The 27,766-nt window shown below is 44.0% G+C and overlaps 2 protein-coding genes across 5 annotated transcripts in view; one reads left to right on the top strand and one right to left on the bottom strand.

Annotated features, from left to right (window-relative positions):
* Positions 1 to 3,733: 3,733 nt before the first annotated feature.
* Positions 3,734 to 22,286, bottom strand: MMAB (metabolism of cobalamin associated B). Of its 2 annotated transcripts, XM_068239339.1 has the most exons (9): positions 22,161 to 22,285; positions 19,465 to 19,526; positions 19,294 to 19,387; positions 13,064 to 13,121; positions 10,705 to 10,777; positions 8,930 to 9,027; positions 4,746 to 4,810; positions 4,577 to 4,636; positions 3,734 to 4,093 (listed from the first exon to the last, which is right to left on the bottom strand). In XM_068239339.1, the coding sequence occupies exons 1-9, from the start codon at positions 22,247 to 22,249 to the stop codon at positions 4,006 to 4,008; spliced, it is 687 nt and encodes a 228-aa protein (XP_068095440.1). In that variant the 5' UTR covers positions 22,250 to 22,285; the 3' UTR covers positions 3,734 to 4,005. The 2 variants fall into 2 exon arrangements, with proteins under 2 accessions (XP_068095440.1, XP_068095451.1); XM_068239350.1 differs by lacking the exon at positions 8,930 to 9,027 and having other exon boundaries at positions 4,746 to 4,806; positions 22,161 to 22,286.
* Positions 22,287 to 22,347: 61 nt separating this feature from the next.
* The window catches only part of MVK (mevalonate kinase), a 46,014-nt gene continuing 40,595 nt past the window's right edge, over positions 22,348 to 27,766 (top strand). Inside the window, exons 1-2 of one of the 3 annotated variants that reach the window (XM_068239320.1) lie at positions 22,348 to 22,587; positions 23,738 to 23,824. In XM_068239320.1, the coding sequence (XP_068095421.1) occupies positions 23,750 to 23,824 (75 nt within the window). In that variant the 5' untranslated portion in view covers positions 22,348 to 22,587; positions 23,738 to 23,749. Of the gene's footprint in view, positions 22,618 to 23,737; positions 23,825 to 27,766 lie in introns of all 3 variants that reach the window. The other 2 variants (XM_068239311.1, XM_068239330.1) reach the window with 2 other exon arrangements.

Here is a 27,766-nt window from a genome sequence, read left to right as displayed (position 1 = left end):
TACTCACTGAGCTCCTGTTGGCAACACCAGTTTATTTATACAATTTTCTAATATAGCTAATCATGTGGCAGCAATATGATGCATACAATCAAGTAGATATAGCCAGTTCGGCCTATCTGGACGAGCTTCCTCGTCCAGATAGGCGCTGCTGCCGCCGGCTGGTGCGCGCGATCGGGCGCACCCCCGCGTGCGCTCCTGCTGCCCGCCACTAGCCCCCCGATCAGTGAATGGGAATATAATTCCCATTCACCGATCTAACTTCCCCGCAGAAATACCGACGCTTTCTCTCCAGAGAGTGTGGTATTTCTGCCCCCAGGAAACTTCTCCCCAGCATTTTAGTTCCTGGATGCGAGATTGTTCGCATCCAGGACTTTTTTCACTGTGGCCATCTTGTGGCCAAATAGTAAACTGCACCCACATACATTTTTAATAAAAAAAAAATATTATTTTACATTTAAAATTAGCAGTTTCCCTCCCACACCAAAAATTACCCACATACACTTTTTTTTATTAAAAAATAAAAATAAAAAATACAATAAAAAAAAACAAAAACAACAAATAGTTACCCAAGGGTCTGAACTTTTTAAATATGCATGTCAAGAGAATATGTTATTATATTATTTAAAATTATAAGCTTATAAATAGTGATGGACGCAAATTGAAAAAATGCACCTTTATTTCTAAATGAAATATCGGCACCATAAATTGTGATAGGGACATTGTTTCAACGATGTAATAACCGGGACAGATGGGCAAATACAATACATGCGTTTTAATTACGGTAGCGTATATTAATGTCAAACTATAATGGCCAAAAACTGAGAAATAATAAATTTTTTTTCATTTCTTTCTTAATCTTCCTGTTAAAATAGATTTAGAAAAAAATAATTCTTAACAAAATGTACTACCCAAAGAAAGCCTAATTAGTGGCGGAAAAAACAAGATATAGATCAATTCATTGTGATAAGTAGCAATAAAATTATAGGCGAATAAATGGGAGGTGAACGTTGCTCGGATGCATGAGATTTTCGGACTGCGGTGCTGAACCGGTTAAATTAGGACTTTGTTAGGGCCTGTTTATGCTAAAAGTGGTGTTTAGTGATGCATGCCACATGGGACTGCTGTAAGTGATTAGGAACCAACTGTTCACAACTTCAAAATGTGACAATTTTTTTTTCTGCATCACACTATATTGTAAGATGAAGGACTTTCAGGTGTGGGGTATTGATAGCCGCAGGCCTGGATTTACCTCACAGGAGCCTATAAGCACAGATTTCTTAGCATGCTAGAGTTCACCCTGAATGAACTTACAAACCTCTGCTGATCCACACAAGTGTGCTGGCTGTCCCAGCTGTCACTTCTCACTTACCCATCATAGGTAGCTACAGGTGTCCCTTAGCATTAGGTAGCCAGAGGTACCCTCAGTATTAAATGGTTAGTAGTGTCCCCGAAAGAAAGGAGATCTTGTCAGCGGAATGCTGAGAGCTGGGTGAGTAACTCATTTACGCTCTGCTCAGGACTCTTCATAGGGAAGGAGGGAGGCACTAGGGGAGGGGAGAGAGCTGCCTTTCCATCATCCGGCACATGCCTTATGGTAACTACGGCCCTGGTTATACTGCAAGTATTTTTATCCCCACGACCTTAAAGTGTACCTGTGGCTTTCATAAAAAGGAGAAAAAAAATGGTATGCTTATTAGAGGGAAGGCTCTGGATAGTTCAGAGGCTCCCCCAGTCATCCTGTGACCCCGTTTTAGGGCAGAGTCCCTCTGAATGGCTTCATGTTACTGTGCAGCACAGTTGCCCTCACACAAAATGTGACCACAAAGAGGGTCCTGGGCAGCAGGAGTGTCAAAGATGGGCGTCCACACGTTGGGCAAAATGGGGCACTTGCGCCCCTGGCTGTCCCCGCTGCCTAATGCAGAACAGCCAGCCCAACATCGGATCTCTAATCAGCCGGCAACCAGTGAGTGTGGGCGCTGGGACCTCGCACTGATGTGCGGAAGTGACATCACTTCTACATATGCAGTGCGGTGTTTATGGAGTAATGTGCGCCTGCTCTCATTGGTCGCCGGCTGATTCTGATGTCTAAAGCTCACACTGGGCTGCCTGCTGTGAGTGGGGGGCACCTGCCACTATCTAAACTGGAGAGCGCCTGCCAATACCTAAACTGGGGGATGGGGGGGGTGGTATGGCACCTGTGTCAAAGGCGCTTGCAATCTAATTCTTACTATAGTCCTAGTCTAATGCCCCACCGTTGCTAAGTTCATGTAAATTTGGCTCCATCTATGACCACACCCACATCTTTTTCCATGCCCATTTTTTTGGTGCATACACCCCGCCCCCCAGGAAAATGTTCTGCGGTTGCCCATGGTGTCAAACTCCATTATATAAGAGGCCAAAATATAAAACATAGTCTAAGAACCGTCTCAGTTTAAAACACATAACTATATCAACTGGAGGAGGGCTGGGGAACCCTCCTCCCCATCTGCAGAGTAATGGTTTAGTGTTTACCTGCTCCAGTGTTGTGTTGGGTCTCCTCTGATTTTCCAGACAGACAAAAGGTTTATGCTGTATACCTCTGGCTCCGAATGCAAGTCACAATCAGGAGCAGAAGGTATGGAAGTATATACTGTGCAGTTGTCAAAGAACAGAAGACACAACGCTGGAGTAGGTGACACTATTCTATGTGGGGAGTGTGTTGTGGAAAAAGGGTGGGTGTGTGTGGTTTTATCAGCCACATGGGGGGCTCCATGCTAATTTTGTAGGGGGGGTCCCATGGGTTGTTGCTGTACCTGGGCTCAAACTAATAATGTTTTTCAACCAGAAACATTATCTCCTGGATGAGAAGGCAGTTTATTTTTCAAAACCACAGATTTGCTTTAAGCATACAGCAGTGTAATACGGGAACCTGAGATGGCGGTGGGGAAAAAAATTCATGCATACCTGCGGCTTCCTCCAGCCCGGTTGATACCTTTGCCCCTCTCACTGTTCTCCTGAGACGTCTCGTTCTGTCGCTAGAATCCTCTGAAGTGTCTCCGGTCTGGGCGTACTGCGCATGTGCGGTTTGCGCAGAAAGCTCTTGGTGATGGGAGTGCGATAGCGAACACGCAGCCGAACTGCGCATGTGCCAACTGCAGAAACTTCAGCAGACCCTAGTGGCACCCTGGGAGGATAGCGAGGAAGCCAAAGGTCTCAGCGGGGCTGGAGGAAGCCCCAGATATGTGTGAATTTCTACAGCACCCTGTCTTGGGTACAATTTAAGTCTACTTACTGCAATGTATAATAGTTTGACAATTGATCATGCATGTGTAACTTTTTATGCTTTCATTTACAGTTCATATCAAAATACTAAAACCTAATATGAAGTATGTAAGGAAAGGAATTCACCATATATAAATAGGAGTTGGCAATCATGGCATGTAAATATTTGTGGTACTGCACATACTCTTTGGGTCTGATTTACTAGTTACAGTATTTACACTGAAGATCATGTGTTACTGTAAAACAGACCTACCGGTAGATTTATGAAATATTCTTTTACTATGTGAGATGTACACCTACATATACTTCACTGGTAAAGCACCACTTTAATTACCAGGTATTTTCCTGTAACATATATTGTATCTGCTCAAACAATAACCTATTGTATGTAACTGAGTTTATCTTAAAACCATCTTTAGAGTGTGACCAAATCAAAAGGTGGTGGGTAATAATACTATTTGAAGATATGAACTGATGGTTTAAGAACTTTACCTACACAAATGAACATATATATACTTTAACTTAGTCCACGTTATTACATGAAATGCCTGTCTGATTGCATTCATTTTGCAGTGCAGAGTACATAAAGCTGAAGTGCAGACGCCTTCAAAATGGATAATCTCCAACAGTAATTGTTCATTAATCCTAGAAACATTTTCTCCATTCTTCTCAGCATTTCAGTTTTCTTCTAAGTAGAAAACAGTGGAAGCTCCCAAAAACATCTTGGTAGAGAACAACCATAAGCTAAGACCTCACAGGTGTATATATTGTCTCAGGTCGTCCTTCAGATTGAGATGAAAATCGTGCCAGTGTGAAAAGGTAATCACTCAGTCTGCAGGAATGAAAAGATAAATCAATATCTATGTAGCAAAATTCTTTAAGGTCAACTCTTTATGCTGAAATTCTAAAACCCAAGGCTCCCTGCACGCGATTCTAATTCGGTTTCCAATTTAATAGTTTTTACATACGATTTCAAATTTGTAATCGTTACTGCATGCTGCATTTTTCCCTCCGTTTTTCTGTTGATTGCATACAGGGAAAAATCGGAATTGCGAATCAGAATCTGAAAACAGTTTTGCAGTGTGCAGGGAGCCTGGGGGCTGGTGCACACCAGAACAGCTTTTCCAAGTGCTGTGTGACTTTAAAAGTTCCTGCTAATGTGATCCTATGTGTGTGCACACTGGAGCAATGTGATTTTATAATCCCCATAGCAATTGCATTAGCAAAGTTTAATTTCCTGCAGATCATCTGACAGACCCAGAAAGATCCCCACAATAGATCTATAATGGCCACCACAGATATTTAGTAGTTTTACCTGTTTAAGTATTTTCCTACATTTGGATCTGCCTCTCCTTGTGACAACAGCTTGAATGTCCTGAAATTGCATACAAATATGACACCTTTTTCAAACTGTTACTTTTATTTGTACATTTATACTTTAAGTATATATAGACAGAGCATTTTCAGGAATGGAAGGAGCTTACATTCTCTCGGCTCTGCGACACACCGCTCTGGCCACATGTAAAGATGCACTGGCTTTACCACCTGACTGGAGGGGAAACACAGTATTATTCCATCTAGTTCTACAAATGCCATGACTGAAGTAGTGGTGAGCAAATTATCAAGCAAATCTGTGCTGACCTCACAGCAGAATAAAAGTGAGGTATGGATGGTCACTGAGATACATATCTGAGTAAATGCAAATTTTAAGAATGTATCCAAATTCAGATTAGACCAATCAAATGCAGAAGCCATGTCATACACTGCATCGTATCAGTTATGAACTGAACATATGAAAAGCCTGTTACTACATACAGTATATAACACTCAGAGGTATTGCTATAAAACTGTGTTTGAGATGCAACATACGATTCTGTACAGGTCATTACTAGTCGCACCAGAAAAACATTGTGTATGAGATGACAGAAAATGGATGTTTTTGATTACTGCACCAATTTAAGTGACTCTAAAGAAGACTCAGTAATCACTGACCTGTTGAGCATTTCATTAATTGGTGGGGACATGCATTGTTTATTTGTATCTTTAATATACAGAATATTTATCTGAGTAATGTCTTCATTTTTTTTCTCTATTAGCTAACTGATAAGCAAAAGCTGGATGAGAATGGTCAGCTGCTTTAATAACTGGGGCGGTGGAGATTTACACATTAAGATTCTTTGTGCATCACCGCTATTTTCTTTAAAGCTCATCTGGAAATGTATCTGAAAATATTATTTCATAATTTACTAATCAGTGTCCAGATGTTTCCTTTTAGAGTGAAGTAAGGTTTCTGCAGTTGAAAATGCAGTCTCCATGTTTTGATAGCATGACCAGTAAAAGCATTATTTTTCGTGAGCTTCTGGTGTCGCTCCTGCAGCCACTTTGTTTCCGTTATCTCCATTATAGTGTATTGTGCAGAAATTGGCAAGTGTCTGGGCTCCTGACTAGGTAATGGCTGACAGAAAAGGTTAAGAAAATGATAATGTTGGCTTGCAAGCAAATTTAAAGGAAAACTGATGTAAAAAAAAAAAGTTTTTACTTACCTGGGATTTATGCCAACCCCCTGCAGCTGTCCTGTGTCCACACAGTTACCAAACGATTCTCCAGTCCCCCACTGCAGCTTACTTCAGTCACCGTCCACTGTGCGGCCCTGGCCACGTGCATCCTCATTCATGGCGTGGGCACAGGACAGCTGCAGGGGGCTGGCAGAAGTCCCAGGTAAGTGTTTTTTTTTTACATTAGGTTCCTTTTAATGGAGCTTAAAATAAAACTTCGGAGCTGAGCGTAGTCGGCGGCTACATGTCTGGCTGTGTGGTACCATGCGAAGGTCACTAGGACTGGATCTATGTACTGTTTGTGTATAGATCTTTCTCCATGCAGAACTATCTACATACAGTCTGGACGCTACTGCTGCATGGCAGCTTTTAGGAAGGCAATATTCATAAGAGATTTCTATCCAGAGTGGCATTTTATTTGCGCAAACTGGATTACCATATTTTTCGAAATATAAGATGCACCTAGGTGTTTATAGGGCAAAAACCAGGGAAAAAAAAAACCTGATGTGTCTATGTTCCAGTAGCATCTTTTAGAGCCCGTTTCCACTATTGCGAATCTGCATGTGTTGTCCGCATGTTGATTCATATAGCCAATACAAGTGGATGGCCCTGTTTCCACTTGTCAGTTTTCGTAAGCGATTTTCTGTGCAGGATTTTTCTGCACGGCAGAGCCCTCAGAATTTGCTTGTGTGGAATGCAGGCAAATCGCATGCAATGTATTTAATAGGGAAATTGCATGAGTTTTGGCATGCGTTTCCCCCGATTTCGCATAGAAATCAATGTTAATTTACACAGGCAGCGACATGGTTAAAATCGCATATACCCTAACCTATGTGGAATCGCAGTTAAAAAACGCATGTGGAATCACACCCGCATGTGATTTCGTCAGCGGTGATTTCCGGCGATTCTGCACCGCTATAGTGGAAATGGGCCCTTAGTTGATCTCCCCCAATCTGTGTCCCTATCTGTCCTCCATTGCTCCCTAATGTCCCCTCCGGATCTCCCTATCTCCTCCTATGTCTCCCGTGCTTTTTCCTAGTCCTTATGTCCCCTTCTTGTCCCACTATGTCTCCCCCTGGTCCCTCCCTCGCTCCCTGTTTAAAATTAAATAGCGAGGCTTACCTTCCTAGTGCTTCCAGCGCTGGGCGATCTCCTCCGCTCCCTGTCAAAGATAGAATAGCGGTAGAGCGGTTCACCTCAGCTGGCCATTCCAGCGCTGGTGATCAGCAGACTTCTTGTGTCATGTGGCTGCCTCTAGTGAAGGCTTTTGTTGACGCGATCAACAAATGCCTTTGGTAGAGGCAGCCACATGACATAGAAGAGGTCTGCAGATCAGGCGTGTAGCTAAGGTTTTTGTGGCCCCAAGCGGACTGTAGGAAGTGGCCCAGCGAAAAATGGGTGTGGCTATCCCGCATAAGTGGGCATGACATGTGGGTGGAGCTGGAGGGCAGATTGGGGCAGGGCTGTTTGCGGGGAAAATGGATGTGGGGGTGATTGAGGCCCGCGCCGACAGATGGATTTGGCCATGACATTGTAACCGTAGCACAGCAAATATAGCCAACTATGACCATTAAATAATAAATGCAGCAACAGTTACCTCAGACACCAGAAAATAAAAACGCAAGTTGTGCAACATTTCAGCAAAAATCAAACGCAATTATGGCACATTTTCAGCAGAAATCAAACGCAATTATGGCACATTTTCAGCAGAAATCAAGCGCAATTAGGGCCACATTTCAGCAGAAATCAAACGCAATTTGGGCCACATTTCAGCAGAAATCAAGCGCAATTGGGGCACATTTTCAGCAGAAATCGAGCGCAATGAGGGCACATTTTCAGCAGAAATCAAGCGCAATTAGGGAACAGTTCAGCAGATATCAAAACGCAATTAGGGCACATTTTCAGGGCTGCAAAAAGAAAAGAATTTACTCACCTGGCACTGGCAGAAGTCTTCTCTCCCCGTCTCCTCTCCTGGCCGGCTCCTCAGGCGCGCAGTTCCCACGGAGCTCCCTCCCTCCTCTAATCTCCCGCGCTGATTGAATCAGGGCTACGGGAAGATGACCACCCGAAGCCCTGTACTGGAGGCATAAATAGTCTCCAGAGCAGGGCTTCGGCGGCGGCCATCTTCCCGTAGCCCTGCCCTGCCAGCCCCGCGGGGCTGCGGGAAAACAGTGACATCACGCCGACGTCACTGAGCCGCCGAGGCCCCTACGATCTTGAGGCCCCAAGCGGCCGCTTGGTTCGCTTTATGCCTCGCGGCGTCCCTGCTGCAGATCACCAACGCTGGAATCGCTGGCTGAGGTGAGCTGCTCTTCTAGCTTTCACAGGGAGCGGAAGTGACCACCCAGCACTGGAAGCGCTAGGAAGATAAGCCATGCTGCCGCTATTTTATTTTAAACAGGGAGCGGAGGAGACCAGCGGGGGACAAGGTAGGGAATCTCCAACGTTGCGGTAGTTCGTATTGGCAGGCGATCGTTAGTCTGGGATTCCCTGTCTTTGGAATACAAAACGCATGGATATTTTCTCATTTTTGGGGGGGGGGGGGGGGGAGAAAAATACGGTACATGTTCCACAAACATACAGATCGCTTTACTTTAGATATACTGCATTTAATCAGGGCTGTTTAGCCATTTTTACCACCAAAATACTCTCACTCAACACGATAAAGAAACCTTTTTCTTTGGTCATGGCCTATTTGTATACAGCTGTGCCAAGTTTGGCTCTCATCTGCCAGGAGCACAGTAACCTTGGCTTCTACTAAATAAAGCATTGCCCTCCTCACACAACCAATTCAGGAAATTACTTTTAGGCTGTGTTCACAGTGGAGTATTGTGGTTGTTTGCTTTGGACAATATAATTGCATTGCTCACGCCATGCAGTTATACTGCAATGGAATCAGTCTGCATAAAAGCCTGATCACATTAAAGTGAAAAACAGTGTGTTTACTAGAACACAGCTAAATGCAAAGACAAATGGTAAACGCATAAGGCTTCCTGTTGGTTTGCAAAAGAACCAATGGGAATCTTCCTGCAACAAAGAAAATTCTAATTGGTTCATGTAAATTACATTGTAGACCATTGAGTCCCTCCTTTTTTTACTTTACTAAGACATACGGGAAGAATGAAGTTGTTAAGAGGTGGAAGCTGCGCTGTGTATTTATCGATCCACTGCTCCAGCTCTTGGACAGGATCAGCACTAAATGATGTCTTTACTACAGAAGAAAAACACAAAAGATAATTATATTACGCATGAACATGCATAAAATGTGTACAGCAATAAAATGATAAAGTACATTTAGATAAAAAGTAATGGGGTTTCCCTTTAATAGAGCAACATAAGGATGTAGTTAAAAATACAGTAGTCATGGCTATCCGGCACCAATGAGAATCAGCTGATACTAGATAATTGTGCTTTCTGGTTGCTGGAGACTATTATAAAAGTAAGCCTAGCTTATACAGTACTATTCCCCACTCTATTTTTACATACCATGAAGTCTGTATTAAAGGACAACTAAAGCAAGAGCAATATGGAGGCTGCCATGTTTATTTCCTTTTAAGCAATACCAGTTGCCTGGCTATCCTGTTGATCCTCTGCCTCTGTTTTTAGCCATAGACCCTGAACAAGCATGCAGCAGATCAGGTTTCTGACATTGTCAGATCTGACAAGACTAGCCTCATGCTTGTTCCTGATGTGATTCAGACACTACTGCAGCCAAATATCAGTGGGGCTGCCAAACAACTGGTATTGATTGAAAGGAAATATGACAGCCACCATATCCCTCTTACATCAGTTCCCTTTTAAATGCTAAAATACAGTAACTGAGGCAGGTACTGTAACACTTTCAGATTTGATTTGCCAATTTTACCACCTCTAGTATGAGGGTCAGTCTTTTAAATACTAGGAGCAGATTGTGTAGGTAAACTCATGCTACATGGCAAAACTGCTCATTGACATCAAAACTGAAGGTGTGCATCAGGGTTTACAGAGAGCATACAAGTTTTAAAATTAAATTACAGCCTATCTGATGGCTTGATTGTTAGCATTAGCTTACATATTACTAGTAGTGAAAACAATGAAATAAAAAGCCTTTGACTGTCTGTCTGGCACAGGGTAAAGGAGACTAGTTCATTGTCTGCTCAGTTTTCTCGTTCGCATCCAGGGAGGAATGTGGTTTTACCATATGTGAAACATCTGCTGGTCTGTAAAAATGCAACAGGTCGTTTACCGCAACACAACAAACTGATCAGTTTTTTTACATTCAAGTGGATGCAGACCCATAGGTTGTACTTTAGAAAATATTAAATTTTCCTTGGAAGTGGAAACTGACCCTAAGGGCTCGTTTCCACTTCGTGCAAATTCGCAATTCAAATTTTCCTATTGAAAATGTAACCAATGAATGTCAATGGAGTCATTTTCACTGAATGCGAATGTTCATATGCGGTACAATGCAGAAAAAAATATTGATGCTATGCTGCAGATTTCTGCACCACGCTTCAGTTTAAGTCATAATTGTAAGCTGCATACAAAAGTTTGCACATGGGAAAATGTGAAATGTAATATCCTAATGGAAATAAGCCCTGCAGGTGAATAATCAGAATCCTAGTGACCAGGCAGTATAATTGTCAGTCGCTGTGTGGTCCTTCCAAACAGCACACAGCTGAAATGTGAAGTGAAGATATAATTTAATATAAAATGATATACCAGGCAACTAACCTTCAGCACAAGAGTGGCTGTTCAGACATCAAACACATGCCCATTTGTACCTGGTACTCTTTATGAATTCCAATTTTAAATAAAAAAAAACATTTGGGAAACATTCCCAATTGTAATTTTAAATTATTCAAAAACCAACTAAATGAATTTGAATTACTGTTATAACTTACCGTACCTTTGTGTGATTCTCTTGCAGAAGACAGGGGTGTTGCGATATTTGCCCCAATATCCTGCAGCATACACTGTATCTGTAGGAACAATTTCAGTCCATCAGTCTGCCATGCATGCCATCATGAGTGCCAAGACACAAATCTAGCCTGCATCTGTAATGGGAATGTATGGATATCCCCATACACTGATGTAATTATAAAAGTTAGACAAAATGTATATATGTGTTTCTTTTAAATCTACTATGCTTATATATAGAGGTGACAAATTTTCCACATTGAATTAGTCTCCTGAAGTAAGAAGCCATACACCTGCCTCACGTGGTTGCCTAGTAACATGGGCGAGTGTGTGACATCACACATGCTCCGCCTTACTAGGCAACCACGTAAGGCTCGTGTATGGATGGTGGAGGGAGTCTGGAGTAAGCGTCAGCTATAGACAACAATGCAGGAGACGTCACGCAGCTCCTATGAGCTCTGAGTAAAGAGAGGAAGCAGGGCTCTCGGAAGGTCCTGCAGATGCTGTCCTCCTCCTCTCCCTGTACGAGCAGCTTACATGAGCTAGGTAGCGTGGCTCTGGAATGTCCAGCCAGACGCTGTCGTCGTCGTCCTCCTCTCCCTGTACTCAGATAATGCGCAGCTCTGATGTTTGTGGCATGTCCAGCCAGACGCTTTCCTCCTCTCCCTGTGCTTGTCCCAGCAGCAGCGTGTACGTGTGTAATCACTGTGTAATCTCGCTGGCTACTATACCCCCCCCCCCCAAGAACTTTAGGATGCTTGACCCTTTGACCCCACAATTCTCAAGTCCTGCCACTGCCTTCCCCAGCCCTGATTGATGCCAGAAGTGAGTGTCACTGGTATGAGGGAGCTGCAGTTTGGAGGGGGAGGGGGGGGGGGGGTGAGCCAGAGTACACATAGCCACAGATTCACCCAGGGCAATGGCAGACAGAGGCACAGAGTGATTACCTGGGGCTTCTTCCAGCCCCTTTAGTTGTTCTCCCTTGCAGTCATTCCGCACCGCTGTGCTGTGAATGCTGCATCCACAGCCACATGTCACTCGCCTCCTCCACCACATTCCCATTACCGGTAGCGTTTTGCACTTGCGCAGTAACTAAAAATTGCTACGGTGCATGGGCAAAACACTCCTGGTCACAGGAGCATGATCGAGGAGCTGCGGGGCTAAGGAACAGAGCAGTGTAGAATGGTGATCATGGAGCAGGAGGACTTTAGAAGAAGCCCCAGGTAAATAACTAGTGTAATATTTTCAGTTTAGTATCCTTTCCAGTACAAAAGACAGAGCCTAGCCTGTCAATTTATTGGGGGGGGGGGATGGGCACACGCGATTTCCCACCTAGTGGCGCCCGACTTAACCTTCCACCACCCGGCTACTTTTTCATACCACCCGGCTGGAAAAAATTTCTGGGGAGAACACTGCAGGGGTTTAATTGAATTCGTCCCAATATCGCTAGCCATTACTGCCGCTCAACTGACAAGTAAGTTGGCCTACTATCTTGCTGCATATCTGATTGACATGCTCGCCCCGAAATTGGTTACATAATCAATCAGGTATGCACTTGGTTACACCGATTTTCATCCGATTTGATTATAATACCGTAATTGAATCGGATTGTCAAACGGCTGCCAAGTCGCCTCATGTATGGCCACCTTAAAGGGGCAGTTTAGTGAAAATTATGGTTTTCCATTAATCACATATCCGTTATTTAAAGAGACTCTGAAGCGAGGATAGATTCTATTTTTCAACTTGTATTACTGTTAATGACCATAACAGCTGCTAAACCGCCGCTATCCTGTGGCAAAACGAGGGGTTTATACCCCCCAAATCCCCTCTCCTTTGTTCGGGGAACGCTTCCTGAATGAGGCAGAGCTAATGGCTGTAGCTCTGCCTCTTCGCATTGCCGCCTCTCCCCGCCCCTCTCAATCTGCCTTCACAGAGAGGGGCAGGGGAGAGGCGGAGATCAACACGGCGATTGATGCGCATGAAGGCAGAGCTACAGCTCATAGCTCTGCCTCCAGGAGGAGCAAAATCTTTAGCCGACAGTATGCGCATGTGTACGCGCTGTCGGCGGACTGATTAGGCTGTTTCTGAGCAATCCGCTAAGCGGATCATTCAGAAACAGCCTTATCAGTCCATCGACAGCGCGTACACATGCGCATACTGTCGGCTAAAGACCACCCAGCAGGAGGGTCCGGAGGACCTGTCGTTGCATTTAGTAGTGCGTGTGTACGCACCTTAATTAGCAGCCTGTTTTATCTATTTACTTAGCTAGTGAAGGGAGAAGATGAGGTGGTTCTATGAGAACAGACTGCACTGTAAATATACTCCTTGATGAAATAATCCTCCATTACCTTTTCAAGTTCTGACACACACTGGAGATTGGCATCGAGGCAGAACTCTCTGGCAAGTCTGAAAAGCAAACATAAATGAAAGCAGAATCATTAGTAGCAGCACAGCCACTCCCAGCCTATATGCAGAAATAAGACAGAGGAAGTTTGTGTAAACAAGCTTTTACAAATATAGCATGGTACATTTAGTAAGAGTATTCCATACCCATTATGTAAGATACCGTATATACTCGCATATAAGCCGACCCGCATATAAGCCGACCCCCCAACTTTTACCTCAGAAATCAGGAAAAAGTCATTGACTCGCATATAAGCCCCCCCCCCCCCAGTATAAATATCATCATGTGCTCCCAGTATGAGGTGGCCCCCTCTCCATAACCAAATGTGCACCTACATGTCAGGCAGCCCCCCTCCCCATAGCCAAATGTGCACCCTGGTGTTAGTCAGCCCCCTCCCCACAGCCAAGTTTGCACCCAGGTGTTAGGCAGCCCCCCTCGCCACAGCCAAAAGTGCACCAGGTGTTAGGCAGCCCCCCTCGCCACAGCCAAAAGTGCACCAGGTATTAGGCAGCCCCCTTCCCACAACCAAATGTGCACCGAGGTGTTACTCAGCCCCCCTCGCCACATCCAAAAGTGCACCCATGTGTTACCCAGCCCCCTCGCCACAGCCAAAAGTGCACATAGGTGTTACTCAGCACCCCTCGCCACAGCCAAAAGTGCACACAAATGTTAGGCAGCACCCTTTCCCACAACCAAATGTGCACCCAGTAGGCAACCTCCTGCTCCCCCCATGTCACATATATCTACAATAAGATATTGGTACCTGTGCTGCGGGGGATTCTGGATAAATTGAAGAAACCTGACGTCCTGGGTGGCAGGAGAGTGCCTACAGTGGGCGGCAGAGCGGGGTCTCCGGTATTATTGGAGGGCAGGATCGGATACCATCAAAGCGGGACAGGTGCTCCTCCACTACCAGCCACTCACGGGTCCTGCTTTCCCTGCTGCACGGCGGTGGGCAGAATGTGATATGGATCCGGGCATCCGGAGGTGCAGGCAGTGACGTGACTGAAGTGACAGAACCCGAGCTGAAACACCAGCGCAACGATCGGGGATTCCCTCTTCCGTCCTGCACTTGCTGTGTCTCATATAGATGACGCCATCTAGTGGCGTCTTTAGACAGCAAGTGCAGGACGGAAGAGGGAATCCCCGATCGTTGCGCTGGTGTTTCAGCTCGGGTTCTGTCACTTCAGTCACGTCACTGCCTGCACCGCCGGATGCCCGGATCCATATCACATTCTGCCCACCGCCGTGCAGCAGGGAAAGCAGGACCCGCGAGTGGCTGGTAGTGGAGGAGCACCTGTCCCGCTTTGATGGTATCCGATCCTGCCCTCCAATAATACCGGAGACCCCGCTCTGCCCCAGGCACTCTCCTGCCATCCAGGACCGCAGCTCCAGTCCCACACAAAAATGGCCAAAGTAGGTGACTCGCATACAAGCCGAGACCCCCACTTTTGGGGCACTTTTTTGGGGTCAAAAATTCGGCTTGTATGCGAGTATATACGGTATCAAGTGAAATACTCTTCCTTTGAGCTTGGAATATGTCTGAATTCCCTAGTTTTAAGCCAAGTGCAAAAATTCACTTGCAAGAATAAGCTTTTCAGATCATCAGACTTAACTCCCGACTTAAAGGATACCCGAACTGACATGTGACATGAGATAGACATGTGTATGTAGTGCCTAGCACACAAATAACTATGCTGTGATCCTTTTTCTTTCTCTGCCTGAAATAGTTAAAAATCAGGTATGTAAGTGGCTGACTCATGGTGTGTACACACTTGAAAGATAAATGAAAGATCACAGACCAATTTTACCCCCTTCCATGTAGTATGAGAGCCATACTCTACACAGTCTATTCTATTGAGCTGAACTCCACATCAGATAAAAATCTTTGCAAGATGATGTACACAAAGATGCTGTACACATGCAAAAGATCTGTTCTTGCAAAAGATCCGTCCCTGCAAAATGCATTCATAGTCTATATCTGCAGATCCTCATACACACCTTGTTTAACAGACTTCATCTGCATATCTGACAATCAATCATCTGCAGATCTGAAAATCCATCCTGGTGGATCTGATCTGCAGATGATTGTCTGTTAAACAAGGTGTGTATGAGGATCTGCAGATATAGACTATGAATGCATTTTGCAGGAATGGACCTTTTGCAGGAACAGATCTTTTGAATGTGTACAGCAGCTTTGTGCACATCATCTTGCAAAGATTTTTTTCTGATGGGGAGTTCAGCTCAATAGAATAGATAGACTGTGTAGAGTATGGCTCTCATACTACATGGAAGGGGGTAAAATTGGTCTGATATCTTGCATTTATCTTTAAAGCCGTATCTACACGCGTAGATGCGGCCGCGATGCTCCTTATCAATCGAGCCGCTGATGCGGCTCGATTGATAAGATCCGACAGGACGGATCTTGCTTCCGCCGATTCCCTGCTCGCTCCCCGCTAGGGGACAATGGCAGGGAATCGAGCGGAAGATAAGCGGCGCGGGGACGAGCAGGAATCGAGCGGGTATTGATACCGGCGAGCGGGAGCACGGCGGGCACGCGGAAGAGGCGATCCGGCGGCTAATCCAGCCGCTGGATCGCTGCAATGTCCCATCGTGTAGATGGGGCTTTAAGTGTGTATGTAGCATCAGTCCTGACTCAAACCGGAAGGGACTACATTGTGACCCGCACTGATAAGAAATTTCTCTTTCTTGCTCTCAGAATCCATTTTCTGCTAGGAAAGTGTTTTATAGTTGGAATTTATCAGTGAGGGCCACACTGTAGTCATTTCCTGTCTGAGTCAGCCACCTACATACCTGTTATTTAACTCTTTCAGGCAGAGAAAGAAAAAAAGGAGCACAGCCTAGTTATTTGTGTGCTAGGCACTGTACATTCACATGTCAGTTTGGGTATCCTTTAAAGATTATGAAAACTAATTACAAATCTACTTGAACATCTCGAATTACAAAACAATAAGCTGTATTCCACAAAAGTCCAAACACAAAGCGCACACATAGGCCTCGATTCACTAACCGGCGCTAAGCCGGTTAGGAGGCCTTAAGTTAGTGGGTGCAAACCACAGTGGTAGGTGGTTTGTGCCCACAGGACCACCCACATCACTTGCAGCGCGGCGGGACACTAATAGTGTGCGGTGTGACGCAAAGCTACTTATGGGGCACTAAGCAGCTGTTCACTCTGGCACTATCACTTAGCGCCGGTTAGTGAATCAAGCCCATAGTGCACATAAAGTTTAGAGGGTGGTATACAGGCCATGTAACGCAAGTCATGCAAATGGTGTGACTCATGGTAAAAATGCAACATCTACACTGCCCATTTAACACGTGTTAATAATGAACTTTGTACAAAAACAATGTAGGCATTTCGTGTATAATGTATTTGTGTCAAGCCCATTAACTTGAGGTGGCCTACATTTAAAAAGGAAGCAGTGGTAAATTGGGTCCTAGGGATATCCACAAAAAAAAACAGTAAAATTACAGATATTCCATCATTTGGCAGTGGCTAATTCCAATAGTAAAAATTTTGATAGCGTCACTAAGGAGCTTGGGGCCCCAGTGTGAGTTTCCGATGAGATTCCCAAGAACTTCATTGATATGGAGCCTCAACACCTACCACGGACATCTTCAGTTTAAGTGGAGCAATCAGAAGAGGGGAACCATTTGTTAATGATACCACTGTTCAATGCACATATACAGTAGAGGTGATCATTACCAACAAAGCACCAATGAAAAGCTAAAAGCATGGATGGATGAAGGAAAGCCCTAGTGGGCCTCTCAGGTCCAGGGGCCCCAGTGCAATCGCAACCTCTGCTTCTCCTATTGCTACGCCACTGCCCCCCAGCGATATCTGCCAATTTCAGTGCCACATTTTCCACAAAACACTCTCAAATGATACCGCCGCCTGTATATGTAATTTATCAAGTGCCAAAAGTAAACAGTGGGTACCGCAATAAACATTGTGGTTTACGCGGCGCCCATTTTGCCAAGCGGCTGCCAGCACTCAAATGACATGCTTTGCTTTAGGTGTACTGTGAGCACATGCAATTGCTTACCAGAATTGAGTGCATATCCTCCAATGTCCCTTCACAGATACTCCATGAGATACATCAAGAGGAATTGAAGAAGAAAAAAAAAAAAAAAAAAAATCAACTCACGCCAGCTTGGCGTTCTAATATACTGACCCCTTGAACCACTTGCTGCTCTAGGTCCCTCTATTATTGCCACACAACCAGGACATATCCGCACACCCTTCTGATACCTCAGTGTCATTATCACAATCTAATTGGTATAGAGAGTACTGTTTGGGCCTAAGTTACTTATTGGCAGGGACTACACAGTGGCCCATATGGAATTAACTTTATCACCCGATAATTTTTCAACTTCTATTTTAAATAACTTTTCAACACTTTGCCACTAAAAACTTACCAAACAGTGGGTAAAGAGTACTATCAAAACTATTTAAAATATTTGCTTGCCTGCAGGTGGTTTAAAAGGATATTTTATTGATAAAATATGAAAATATCACCTAGGATTAAAAAATAATTTCATATGGGCCACTGGCCCATATACAGTACAGTCAACTTTTTTTTTCCTAGATTTTCTTCAAGGTCATAATTTAAACTTTCCAATAAAATTCATTTTAAACCACCAGCAAGCAATAAACTACTCAGAATAATATTGATAGTGCTCTTTCACCTACTTTGATACGTTTTCTCATTTCCAGAGTGATGGAAAGTTATGTTAAAAAGATGAAAGTTGTCTCCTAGAAAAAAAACGGAGGAGAAAATGTTAACTGCATATGGGTCAATGTCTCTTAGGCCCAGTGCACACCAAAACCGCTAGCAGATCCGCAATACGCTAGCGGTTTTGGGAGCTGATTTCAGAGCGATTCTAGGTAGGTTTAGAGAGGTTTTCTAAACATACCTAGTGGTTTTGGGTGTGTTTTTGTGTAGCAGATTACACATATTGTTACAGTAAAAGCTGTTACTGAACAGCTACTGTAACAAAAATGCCTGGCAAACCGCTCTGAACTATCGTTTTTCAGAGCGGTTTGCATTTTTCCTATACTTTACATTGAGGACGAAACGCTTCCGAAATCCGCCAAAGGCGCAGCAGGAGGTGCGTTTGCGGCTTGGCAAAAACCGCCAGTGTGCACCATCCCATTGCAATACATTAGACAAGCGTTTTTATAGGTGGATGCGGCCGGCGGATCGCTCCAAAAACCGCTCGGTGTGCACTGGGCCTTACTGGCTGCTGCAGGAACAACAAAATGAGGAAACACATCCTCTATGAGACTAAAGAATGCAGTAACCTTCCCCCCCTAAAAAAGGTTAAATGTGTTTTATTATCCAAAGGTAAAATAAAAATTTCCATAGAAAGGATTTGGCATCCAGCTATACTATAATGGCAATGCTGAAATAACTTTTGCAAGACAAAATCAGCCTTGCAAAAAGCTAAAATCAGTCATGGCAGTAAGGCCCAGTGCACACCGAGCGGTTTTTGGAGCGATCCGCCAGCCGCATCCGCCTGTAAAAACGCTTGGCTATTGTATTGCAACGGGATGGTGCACACCGGCGGTTTGAGGTTTTTGCCCAGCAGCAAATGTGCCTCCTGCTGCAGGTTTGCGGTTTTCTGAAGCGTTTCTCCTTAATGTAAAGTTTTGGAAAATAGCAAACCGCTCTGAAAAACGCTACTTCAGAGCGGTTTGCCAGGAGTTTTTGTTACAGAAGCTGTTCAGTAACAGCTTTTACTGTAACTGTGTAATCTGCTACACAAAAACACACCCAAAACCGCTAAGTATGTTTAGAAAACCTCTCTAAACATGCCTAGAATCGCTCTGAAATCAGCTCCCAAAACCGCTAGCATATTGCGGATCAGCTAGCGGTTTTGGTGTGCACTGGGCCTAACATAGTAGCCTCACGGACTGAGAGCAGTGTTGAGCAGAAATAAAGAGCGAGTACTCAACACTGTGCTAAAGAGTCCCATCCACCTAAATTCCCCACATGCCTGTGTTGTGAAGCACATGCAGCACATAAGAGGTACTATAAATGGAACCTTCAGAGGCAATTCATATTAGGTTGGATAATTCAGAATTTTGGCAGGAGCTAAGCCACCAGTAAACTTTTCAAGTTTTAAAATAATATTTTTTTAAAAAATTACCCAATAGCAGAGCTGAGCTCATCAGTAGCCCCTAATGCTTCAAATACTATGTCATCCTTGGGTCTTCTTTCCCCTGTGTATGTGCTGGAGAATCCTAGAGATAAAATTCCCATATTATACAGAAGTATAAAAAGCAAAACAATTTTACTGCCAGCTCATTTACTGTAATACCTTTATCTCCAGTTTTAGTGTAGATTCTCGGAAATGTCTTAGCTTGGACTTCTTTCTGAGAACTGCAAATGAAAAAAAAAAAAAAGTTGACATTAAACAAGCAGAGCTGTTCATACAAGTGCATGTTTCTTCACAGAATTATTTAAACCTATCCCATGATCATTGGACTCCTCTAGCAGTTTCCTCAGGTGTCTGTAAACAATTTTATGTGATTCTCTTTCAAGTGGGTCAGTTCCTTATGACTGGCATACAGCCGAGGTTTTCCCCTATTTCAAGAATGGAAAAAAAAAAAAAATAGGACCAGGAAACTATAGACCTGTAAGGTGATGTATTTAGCAGGGCTGTGGAGTTGGAGTCGAGGACTCTGAGCAATTTTGGGTAGCTGGAGTCAGTCGTGATTTCATAAACTGAGGAGTCTGAGTCTGATGATTTTTGGACAAAATTCACAGCCCTGGTAAGTATTAGACTATGGAGTCGGTATATGAGGCATATTGGGTACCTGGAGTCGGAGTCAGCAGTTTCGTAAACTGAGGAGTCAGAGTTGGAGTCGGCAGATTTTTGTACAGACTCCACAGCCCTGGTATTTAGCACAGAATAATCTTATTCCTGTTTGACAGCATGGATTTACTAAAGACAGGTCTCCTGTCTCACAAACATGCTCAGCTTTTATGAAGTGGTGAGTGAAAATGTAGATTTTGGGAAAGCAATATATGTAGTATACTTGGACTTTACAAAGGCTTTTATTACTGTTCCCCATAATAGCCTCGTGCAGAAGCTGATAGGTAGGAGGAGAAAATGTGTGTATGTGGATAGAAAATTGGTTAACGGGAAGCCAAGGTGAGAGGGATATGGAGGCTGCCATATTTATTTTTTTGTAAACAGTTGCCTGGCAACCCTGCTGATCTTCTGGCATAAGTGGTGTCCGATTCAAAACCCTTGAACAAGCATATGGCTAATCAATTCTTACCCATTGGCTGTCACCTATCATCCGTTGTCACTTTTCAGCATTTTGCCATTTGTTGCTACTTATTACAATGCCACTTTTCAGCATCCACTATCTTTGACTACTTGTTAGAGTGCCAACTGTGATTTATTATTCAATATCGGTCACCCTCCCTTGGACATTTCTTAGCAAAAAACACTCCAAATATGGGCCAATTCGAGTGAAAGGTGCAGTTTTTTCATCTCCATTTCTCTGGTATAGAAAAGCTAGCAGCAGTGTACACTCAACAGGCTAAAATCAGCATCAGTGTCTAGCAACATGGTTTAATTCTGACTCCAGTCCTAGCCAAGTACCCATAATCATCCTGCCCTTTCTTTCTTAGGCCTAGTGCACACCAAAACCCGCTAGCAGATCCGCAAAATGCTAGCAGATTTTGAAACGCTTTTTCTTATTTTTCTGTAGCGTTTCACCTAGCATTTTACGGTTTTGTGAAGCGTTTTTGGTGTAGTAGATTTCATATATTGTTACAGTAAAGCTGTTACTGAACAGCTTCTGTAACAAAAACGCCTGCAAAACCGCTCTGAACTGCCGTTTTCCTATACTTTACATTGGAGGCAGAAACGCCTCCGCAATCCAAAAATGCCTCACCCCGGGAGTATGCGTTTCAGGAAAACGCCTTCCGCTCTGGTGTAAACCACCCCATTGAGATCCATTGACCAAGTGTATTCGCAGCCACGAGCGGCTGCAAAAACGCCAAAAAACCCGCTCTGTGTGCCCCAGCCCTTAGCTCTGTTGTGTCGGGAGGTACGTGCTCCTTCTCCCCCCCCCCTCCCCTTCCTCACTTCTCCCACCAAGTGCAGATACAGTTTACTTTGCCTGCAGTGCCAAATTGATAAAAAAAAAATGGCTGTGCACCAATGGAGATATTAGTGGATACAGTAATATACAGTCACATTCAATCTAGCACAAAGCATAAGAGAATGTAAAGACAGCCATGATGAAACATATTGCGACCTGTAACATTTTGCAACTTAGTTGCCCACCACCTGGATGTGTGTGTGGGTGTTATTAGTTAGCTGCCCAGCAATGGAGGGGGGTTATTAGTCCCCAGCAGATGAGGGTTTCGTGTGAGAAAAGGGTTACGTTGGGTTGCATTTTCTGATTAAAAAAAAAAGCTATAAATGATTGCAAATGGTTGCAAAGTCTTATAAAGTTGCAAAAACTTTCACCACACTGCCACAAATGTAGAAAATTTATGTTGAGTAAAATGTCTTCCACATATGCCATTTCAAACACTAGTAATTTTTCTGCTGCACCTTGTGAGCCTGGAAGACACCCGCTGCAGGCAATTGTACAAGAGAATCCTTGCTATATTCATAGCAGCTCCCCTATCTGAAGGTATACATGGAGTTCACAAGTGATGGTGATTACAGTGTAAGTTTGTTTTGGGAGAAACATCTAGTACTGGCCTGGGCCCCCATAGTTATTGCTACAACCCTAAAATGAGGACTCTTACTCCAGTATAAAGCAATGGAAAAAAATTGTAATAAGCCATTAAACATATTATTATTACCATACTGCAATGCAACCCCCCCCCTTCAATAATAAATCATTGCATTGCAGGCAGACTTTACATAAGCCTTCTGGAACTAGCATGGACTTGATCCCAATGTTCCTTCTACTGCTGCGGACAGTCAGCCTGCAGTGCACTAGCTGCAGCTGCGTACAGCGCCAGAATGCCACATCCTCTCACCTGCCCTCAGATCCCTTGTCACTGTACCACCGCCTGCCCTGTGTCACCACACACATCACTCTCCTCATCGACAAGCGTACAGCCGCCATGACTACCAGCCCTGCCCACTGCTTCCCCAATTGGCTCAACGTGTACCGTGCCTTTATCACGCAACCAGTGCCCATTGGACCAGAGTATCGAATGCAGCCTTGCCATAGATCGGGGCTGTCTGTCAAGCCGGAATGCTCTGTGATTGGACACGAGGATGAGGCGGGGTTCAAGCGGATTGGCGGAAGACAGGGAAGTGCACATGCTGCTTCAGTGAATTGGTGAGGCGTGGATGAGCTGTGGATCCTCTGATTGGCTTAAGTTATAGTGTTCTGTTCTAGCTGCTCATTGATGGTAGTGGAAGCGAAGGAAACTCGAGGTTGCTGCAGGATAGCCAAAGGTACCAGGATCTGCTGGTAAATCGATCTATGTCAGTGTTCTCTCATATTCTTAGTGGTTTATTACCTCGCCATGTGTATTTGTAACATTGTTGTAAATACAGTACTGGTCAGGACAGGCTATCTGTTGTACAGCTCTGTCATCAAGTTGTGCTGATTAGTTTGTATTGAACTGTCTTACTATACACTAAAACAAACTGTCTTCCCACCTATACATCCTCACACATCATCTATAATACTTTCCACAGTTAGGTCATACTGCAGCCAGCTGACAGCTAAACTGTACAGTTAGTAAGCAGCAGCTGGTCATGTAACAGCCTGTCAGGAATCCTATATACTAATCTAAGGTTGTAAATGTGCAAACCCAAAAGTACCTGTTGGCGCCAGCTTAGTGTGGTAGTGCAGTTGTGGGTGGTGGCTTAGTGCGTGCACTGTGCAGCTGCTTAGTGAGGTGGTTGTGGAGACTGCATGCGCAGTTGCGTCCGTACAGAGAACCTGAACTGAAAATAAAAAGTCAAAATAACCATACACAAGTCATACTTACCTCCTGTGTAGTCTACTACGCAATCTCTTTCTCCTCTCCTGCATCCCATTTTTTCCACTATGATCAATAGAATTCTCCGTCCTCTGTTTTAAAAATAGCCATTACCCCTTAACAGCTTCCTCGTCGGCACACTGTTAAACTATAATATCGCCCACTTGAGCCATAGGGAAACATGGACATTACCTTGCACATTCAGTTGTAACTGACAGATGCTGATATATAACTGACAGCAACTGGTATATTTCAGTTCTGGCAAAATATTGTCAGAACTGGAAGGGATCACTGTAAGAAGAAAATGGTGAGCTTCTGAGAGGAATTGACAGTGAGGTTAGTATGTAATATTCATTTGCAGCTACGTCAAGTGTTTAATTTAAATAATTTTACTCGCTTCAGGTTCCCTTTAAGAATGCAAACGCACCTATGGGCGGTTGCTTAGTGCAATGGTTGTAATGGGCATGCTGCGCGTGATTATTTTGTATTTATTTGTAATTTGTATAGTTATCAACACTGTTGCAGTATAATATAATATATGACAATAGTATAGTTTCTTAAAATGTATTACTTCATAGTTTTCCATGCCATTTCATAAATGTCATCTTTTGTTGCAGATAAGCAGAGCAATGGATGTAGACATGATTGTTTCTGCTCCTGGGAAAGTCATCTTGCATGGTGAACATGCTGTGGTACATGGGAAGGTAAGGTATCTGATGACTACTGGCATAGTTTACCATACCCACTGTGTACTGTTGAAAATAAATGCAGCATTTGCCTCCTGTCAAGTTTTAACTCCAATCAAAGCGCCCCTGCCTTTAGTTTTGGATAGATGAGTAGGGGATGATCAGTACTCATATTTTCCAGTTATCTGAGCATCCACTGGGACTCATTTTTTTGTAGCTATGGCAGTTAGATGGATTTCCTAAATTTACAGGTGCCTATCAGGGAATCAATCTTGATTGTACAATGTTACCAAATGTAAACTGAGTAGCTATACCTTGAATGGACACTTTAGTGCTAGTTTCCTTTAGGGGCCCCTGCCATTTCCAATTCAGCCATGCACAGCTACAGGGATTTGGGTGCAATCTGCAGCATGCCATTCAGATTCCCAAGACAGTGCGATCTAGATGGCAAAGCCATTGAACTGATAGGCAGCGTTCCCCACCCCTCTTGCCTGCAGGGAAACGCTACAGATTTGTGCCAAATTTGGCACTAGTGGAAACGGGCCCTTGAGGTTAACTGCTTTGACAAGTTTTGTTTGCTTTTTCTTTGATCAGACTGAAAAAAATATTTAGTTTGCGATTTTATCATTTTATCCAGGTGCAAAACTTTTTCATTACAGTAATATTGCATTGCCAAGTAAACAGTGAAAACATGTCAGAAACCAGTGACAAGGTATGCAGTCGTCTTGTTTTTAGGAACACAGTCAGCAAGTGTGTGTTGTTCCTCTCTGATCTAAACAGCCTCCCCATCTCCCAATCCTGAAGCACCAGTACCCAGTGTTGATGAGCACTGTGCTCTTCCCCATGTCTGGTGTCCAGGAGGAAGTGGGGGCAATATGGGAGGTGATTTATGTTCTCCCTCATTGCCTACTTAATGGGGTTGACCTGATGGGAACCAACACCCAGGTGAATAAGTTCATTTTTATTCTTTGTCTATCTTAGATGATGCACTTGGGCTGTTTACTAGGCAAGCCAGGTTGGATTTTTCAGCCATCTTCAAAAAGTGGATGAGATTTGGATTTAAAAGAAGACTGGTTATCATGTAATCGGTGATCTCACTGACAGTGCATACAATTCCAAGCAGGGCCGGATTTACCATAAGGCACTGTAGGCACATGCCTACAGACGCCTGATGATGGAAAGGCGGCTCACTCCCCTCTCCTAGTGCCTCCCTCCCTCATTCCCTATGCAGAGTCCTGAGAAAAGGAGATGAGAGGTTACACACCCAGCTCTCGGCATTCCACTGACCAGATCTCCCTTCCGTCAGGGGCACCTCTACCTACGTAATACTTGAGGGTCCTTATGGCTACCTAATTCTAAGGGACACCTGTAGCTACCTGCGACGGGCAAGGGGAAGTAAGGGAAAACTGACAGCTGGGCCATCCGAGAGTTCATGGAGGGCGAAGTTTAGGGTGCCAGGACATCTGTGCCTATAGGCTCCTGTGATGTAAATCAGAGCCTGATTCCAAGTATTTGAGCTCAAATGTTTTCAAAGAATGATGTCCCACCACCCCTAGTGGGTGACTGACTGCTTTGCTGCCTGGTAGCCACCAGGTTTATGACCCCTGGGATTGCTCCACTAGTGACTGAGAGGATACCACTAATGCTGAATACACACGGTTCGTTCCCGCATCAAATGCGCCGCTCGATTCCTGACAAATCGATTATTCCCGAACATTTCCGAGCGCATTTCGATGATTTTTAGGTCGATTGCCATGGCAAATCGACCTAACGATCCATCGACCTGCGAATCGGACATGTCGGAAATAAACAAATTGACGGGAATCGAGCGGCGCATCGACGTGAATCGAGTGCGGGAATGAACCGTGTGTATCCAGCATAAGACTTAGGTAGACATCAGTCCACTTCCTGGATTGAACCAACAGACATGTTGACAGACCCTATGTTAAGCATAGGATCTGTTCAGACATGTCCTGAAATGTCTGTTTTGTCCTTATTAAAACATTTTCCAAATCAAACAATCATAATTGAAGGTAAGCCAACTCCTACCTTCTTTTTAAACAATTTTAATTGTTTTATATCTTTTTGGACGCCTTCAGTTACTAGCTTCTTGTCTGTTATGTCAGTTTACCTTTTTGCACAACTTTTCCAAACACTAGATGGAGACAAGTCAGGATACACAAGATAGAAAAATAATGAATTGGCAGGGCTCTGCTGACCTGGAAGTTCTTACATAGGTTCTAAGTCTCTAAGATGTGCAGCAATTGTTAATGCTACTGAGGCCACTTTAGAGAAAGCAAGTCCAGAAATAATACTCCAGTGTTTCAGCAGAGCCTGTGGCTCTTCAGTAGTGTATGCTAAGGCAGACACGCAGAGTCATGATCTCAAATCCAGGGTCAAATACCTCCTAGCACAGACATTTGTCATAAGGCACACCATATTTAGCTGTCTCTTGTGTTTCTGTTTTGATCTCTCTTCTCTGAACCAACATTGGCAAGAAGTATGACGTCTGACGCTGGCTAGGTACTTCCTGGTTTGGCGTATGTTGTTTAATGCTTCTCTCCTTTCTTCCACCAATGGACCGGCTGCTCTTCCTTAGGCTGTGCCTCTTGGCCTTCAGAGGGGTGCAGCTACAGTATTATTATCACAGTATTCCACATCCATATCTCACAGGCATCACAGCTCAAGAAGAAGAATATGCTTGAGTTCAGGTTAGGACAGGGAGACGAGACAGTTTAAGGCCTCTTGCACACTGCACGCGATTCAGATTCAGATTCCGCTTTTTAATCAGTTTTTATATCCGATTCAGATTCCGATTTGCAGTGTGCAGGGAGCAAACTGCAAATCTGAATCGGAATCGGATGTAAAAACTGATTAAAAAGCGGAATCTGAATCTGAATCGCTTGCAGTGTGCAAGAGGCCTAAGGATGATGTCCGTGTATAATGTGTATTTGCAAGTGTGTGGAACCATGTCTCTTTTAAATTTGAAGATGGTTAAACTTGTTTTCAGTACTTGTTTTGTTTTTGCATATGTGTATGTGCACAGTCTGTGCTTTCTTTAGCTGATCAGCCTCTCCCTGCAGCCCAATGTAAGTGAGATACTGTTTGGATTGAGTGCTCGCTGGTTCACTCTTAGTTCATATGCTTTGGGAAGAGGATACTGCAGGACCTTCACTGTTATGCCAGTGGTGCTGGGGGACAATGGATGAAAAAAGAGGACCTGGTATGGTATCACATGGAGGCTTCTGGGCTTTTCTTCCTACAGCTGCATACTTTGGGAGTGCTCGATTACTTTAAGCACCCCTGATGTGAGAAGAATATGGAGGCTGACATTTTTATTTCCTTCTAAACTGTGCATATTACCTGGCTGTCCTGCTCATCCTCTGCCTTTATACTTTAGGCCACAGACCCTGAACAATTCAGATCAGGTGCTCTGACCCAATTAGCCACATGCTTGTTTCAGGTGTGTAATTCAGAAACGTTTTGCAGCCAAAGAGATCAGCAGGACTGCCAGGCAACTAGTATTGTTTAAAAAGAAATATAACAGCCACAATATGCTTATCACTTCCTATTTCCTTTAATATGGTCTTGCTATTTCACAGAACTTTTCTCCTGTTTTAAATTGTACCGTAGACCCACCCCCCTGATGTCACCTGCTTGCCCAGCTCAGATATCCCACTGTGCTGTCTGTATCAAAGTGTACTGACGAGTGGCTAGTATTAGGCTAGTATAGGATTATGTTAAATATGTTGATTTTTTTTTTCTTTTAGCATTGTGACAAAGTCAGTGGGGACACACCACTTACTTTGTCTTGTGTTGTAGATGGAGTGTATATTGCACCCAGGTTTCGGCGCTTTCTGTGGCAAGCAGCTCCACAAGCTGTATTTGGACTTTTCCGATGTGGATCTGCATTAGCCAAGTCCTGGCTTGGATCTGGAGCTGGCTAAGAGTAGTGCAGGG

The sequence above is a fragment of the Hyperolius riggenbachi genome, chromosome 1 (genome assembly GCF_040937935.1).
Source record: "Hyperolius riggenbachi isolate aHypRig1 chromosome 1, aHypRig1.pri, whole genome shotgun sequence".
Classification (NCBI taxonomy): domain Eukaryota; kingdom Metazoa; phylum Chordata; class Amphibia; order Anura; family Hyperoliidae; genus Hyperolius; species Hyperolius riggenbachi.
The sequence above is the reverse complement of the archived record's forward strand: the minus strand, read 5'-3'. Positions and strand labels throughout refer to the sequence as shown.

Coding starts and splice junctions, on each gene's coding strand:
- MMAB (XM_068239339.1), bottom strand. CDS start 22,249: ATGGCGGCTGTACGCTTGTCGATGAGGAGAGTGATGTGTGTGGTGACA. Junction 10,778..13,063: donor GTGTGTCAGAACTTGAAAAG/GTAATGGAGGAT, acceptor TTGTTCCTACAG/ATACAGTGTATGCTGCAGGA. Junction 9,028..10,704: donor TGCAAGAGAATCACACAAAG/GTACGGTAAGTT, acceptor TTTCTTCTGTAG/TAAAGACATCATTTAGTGCT.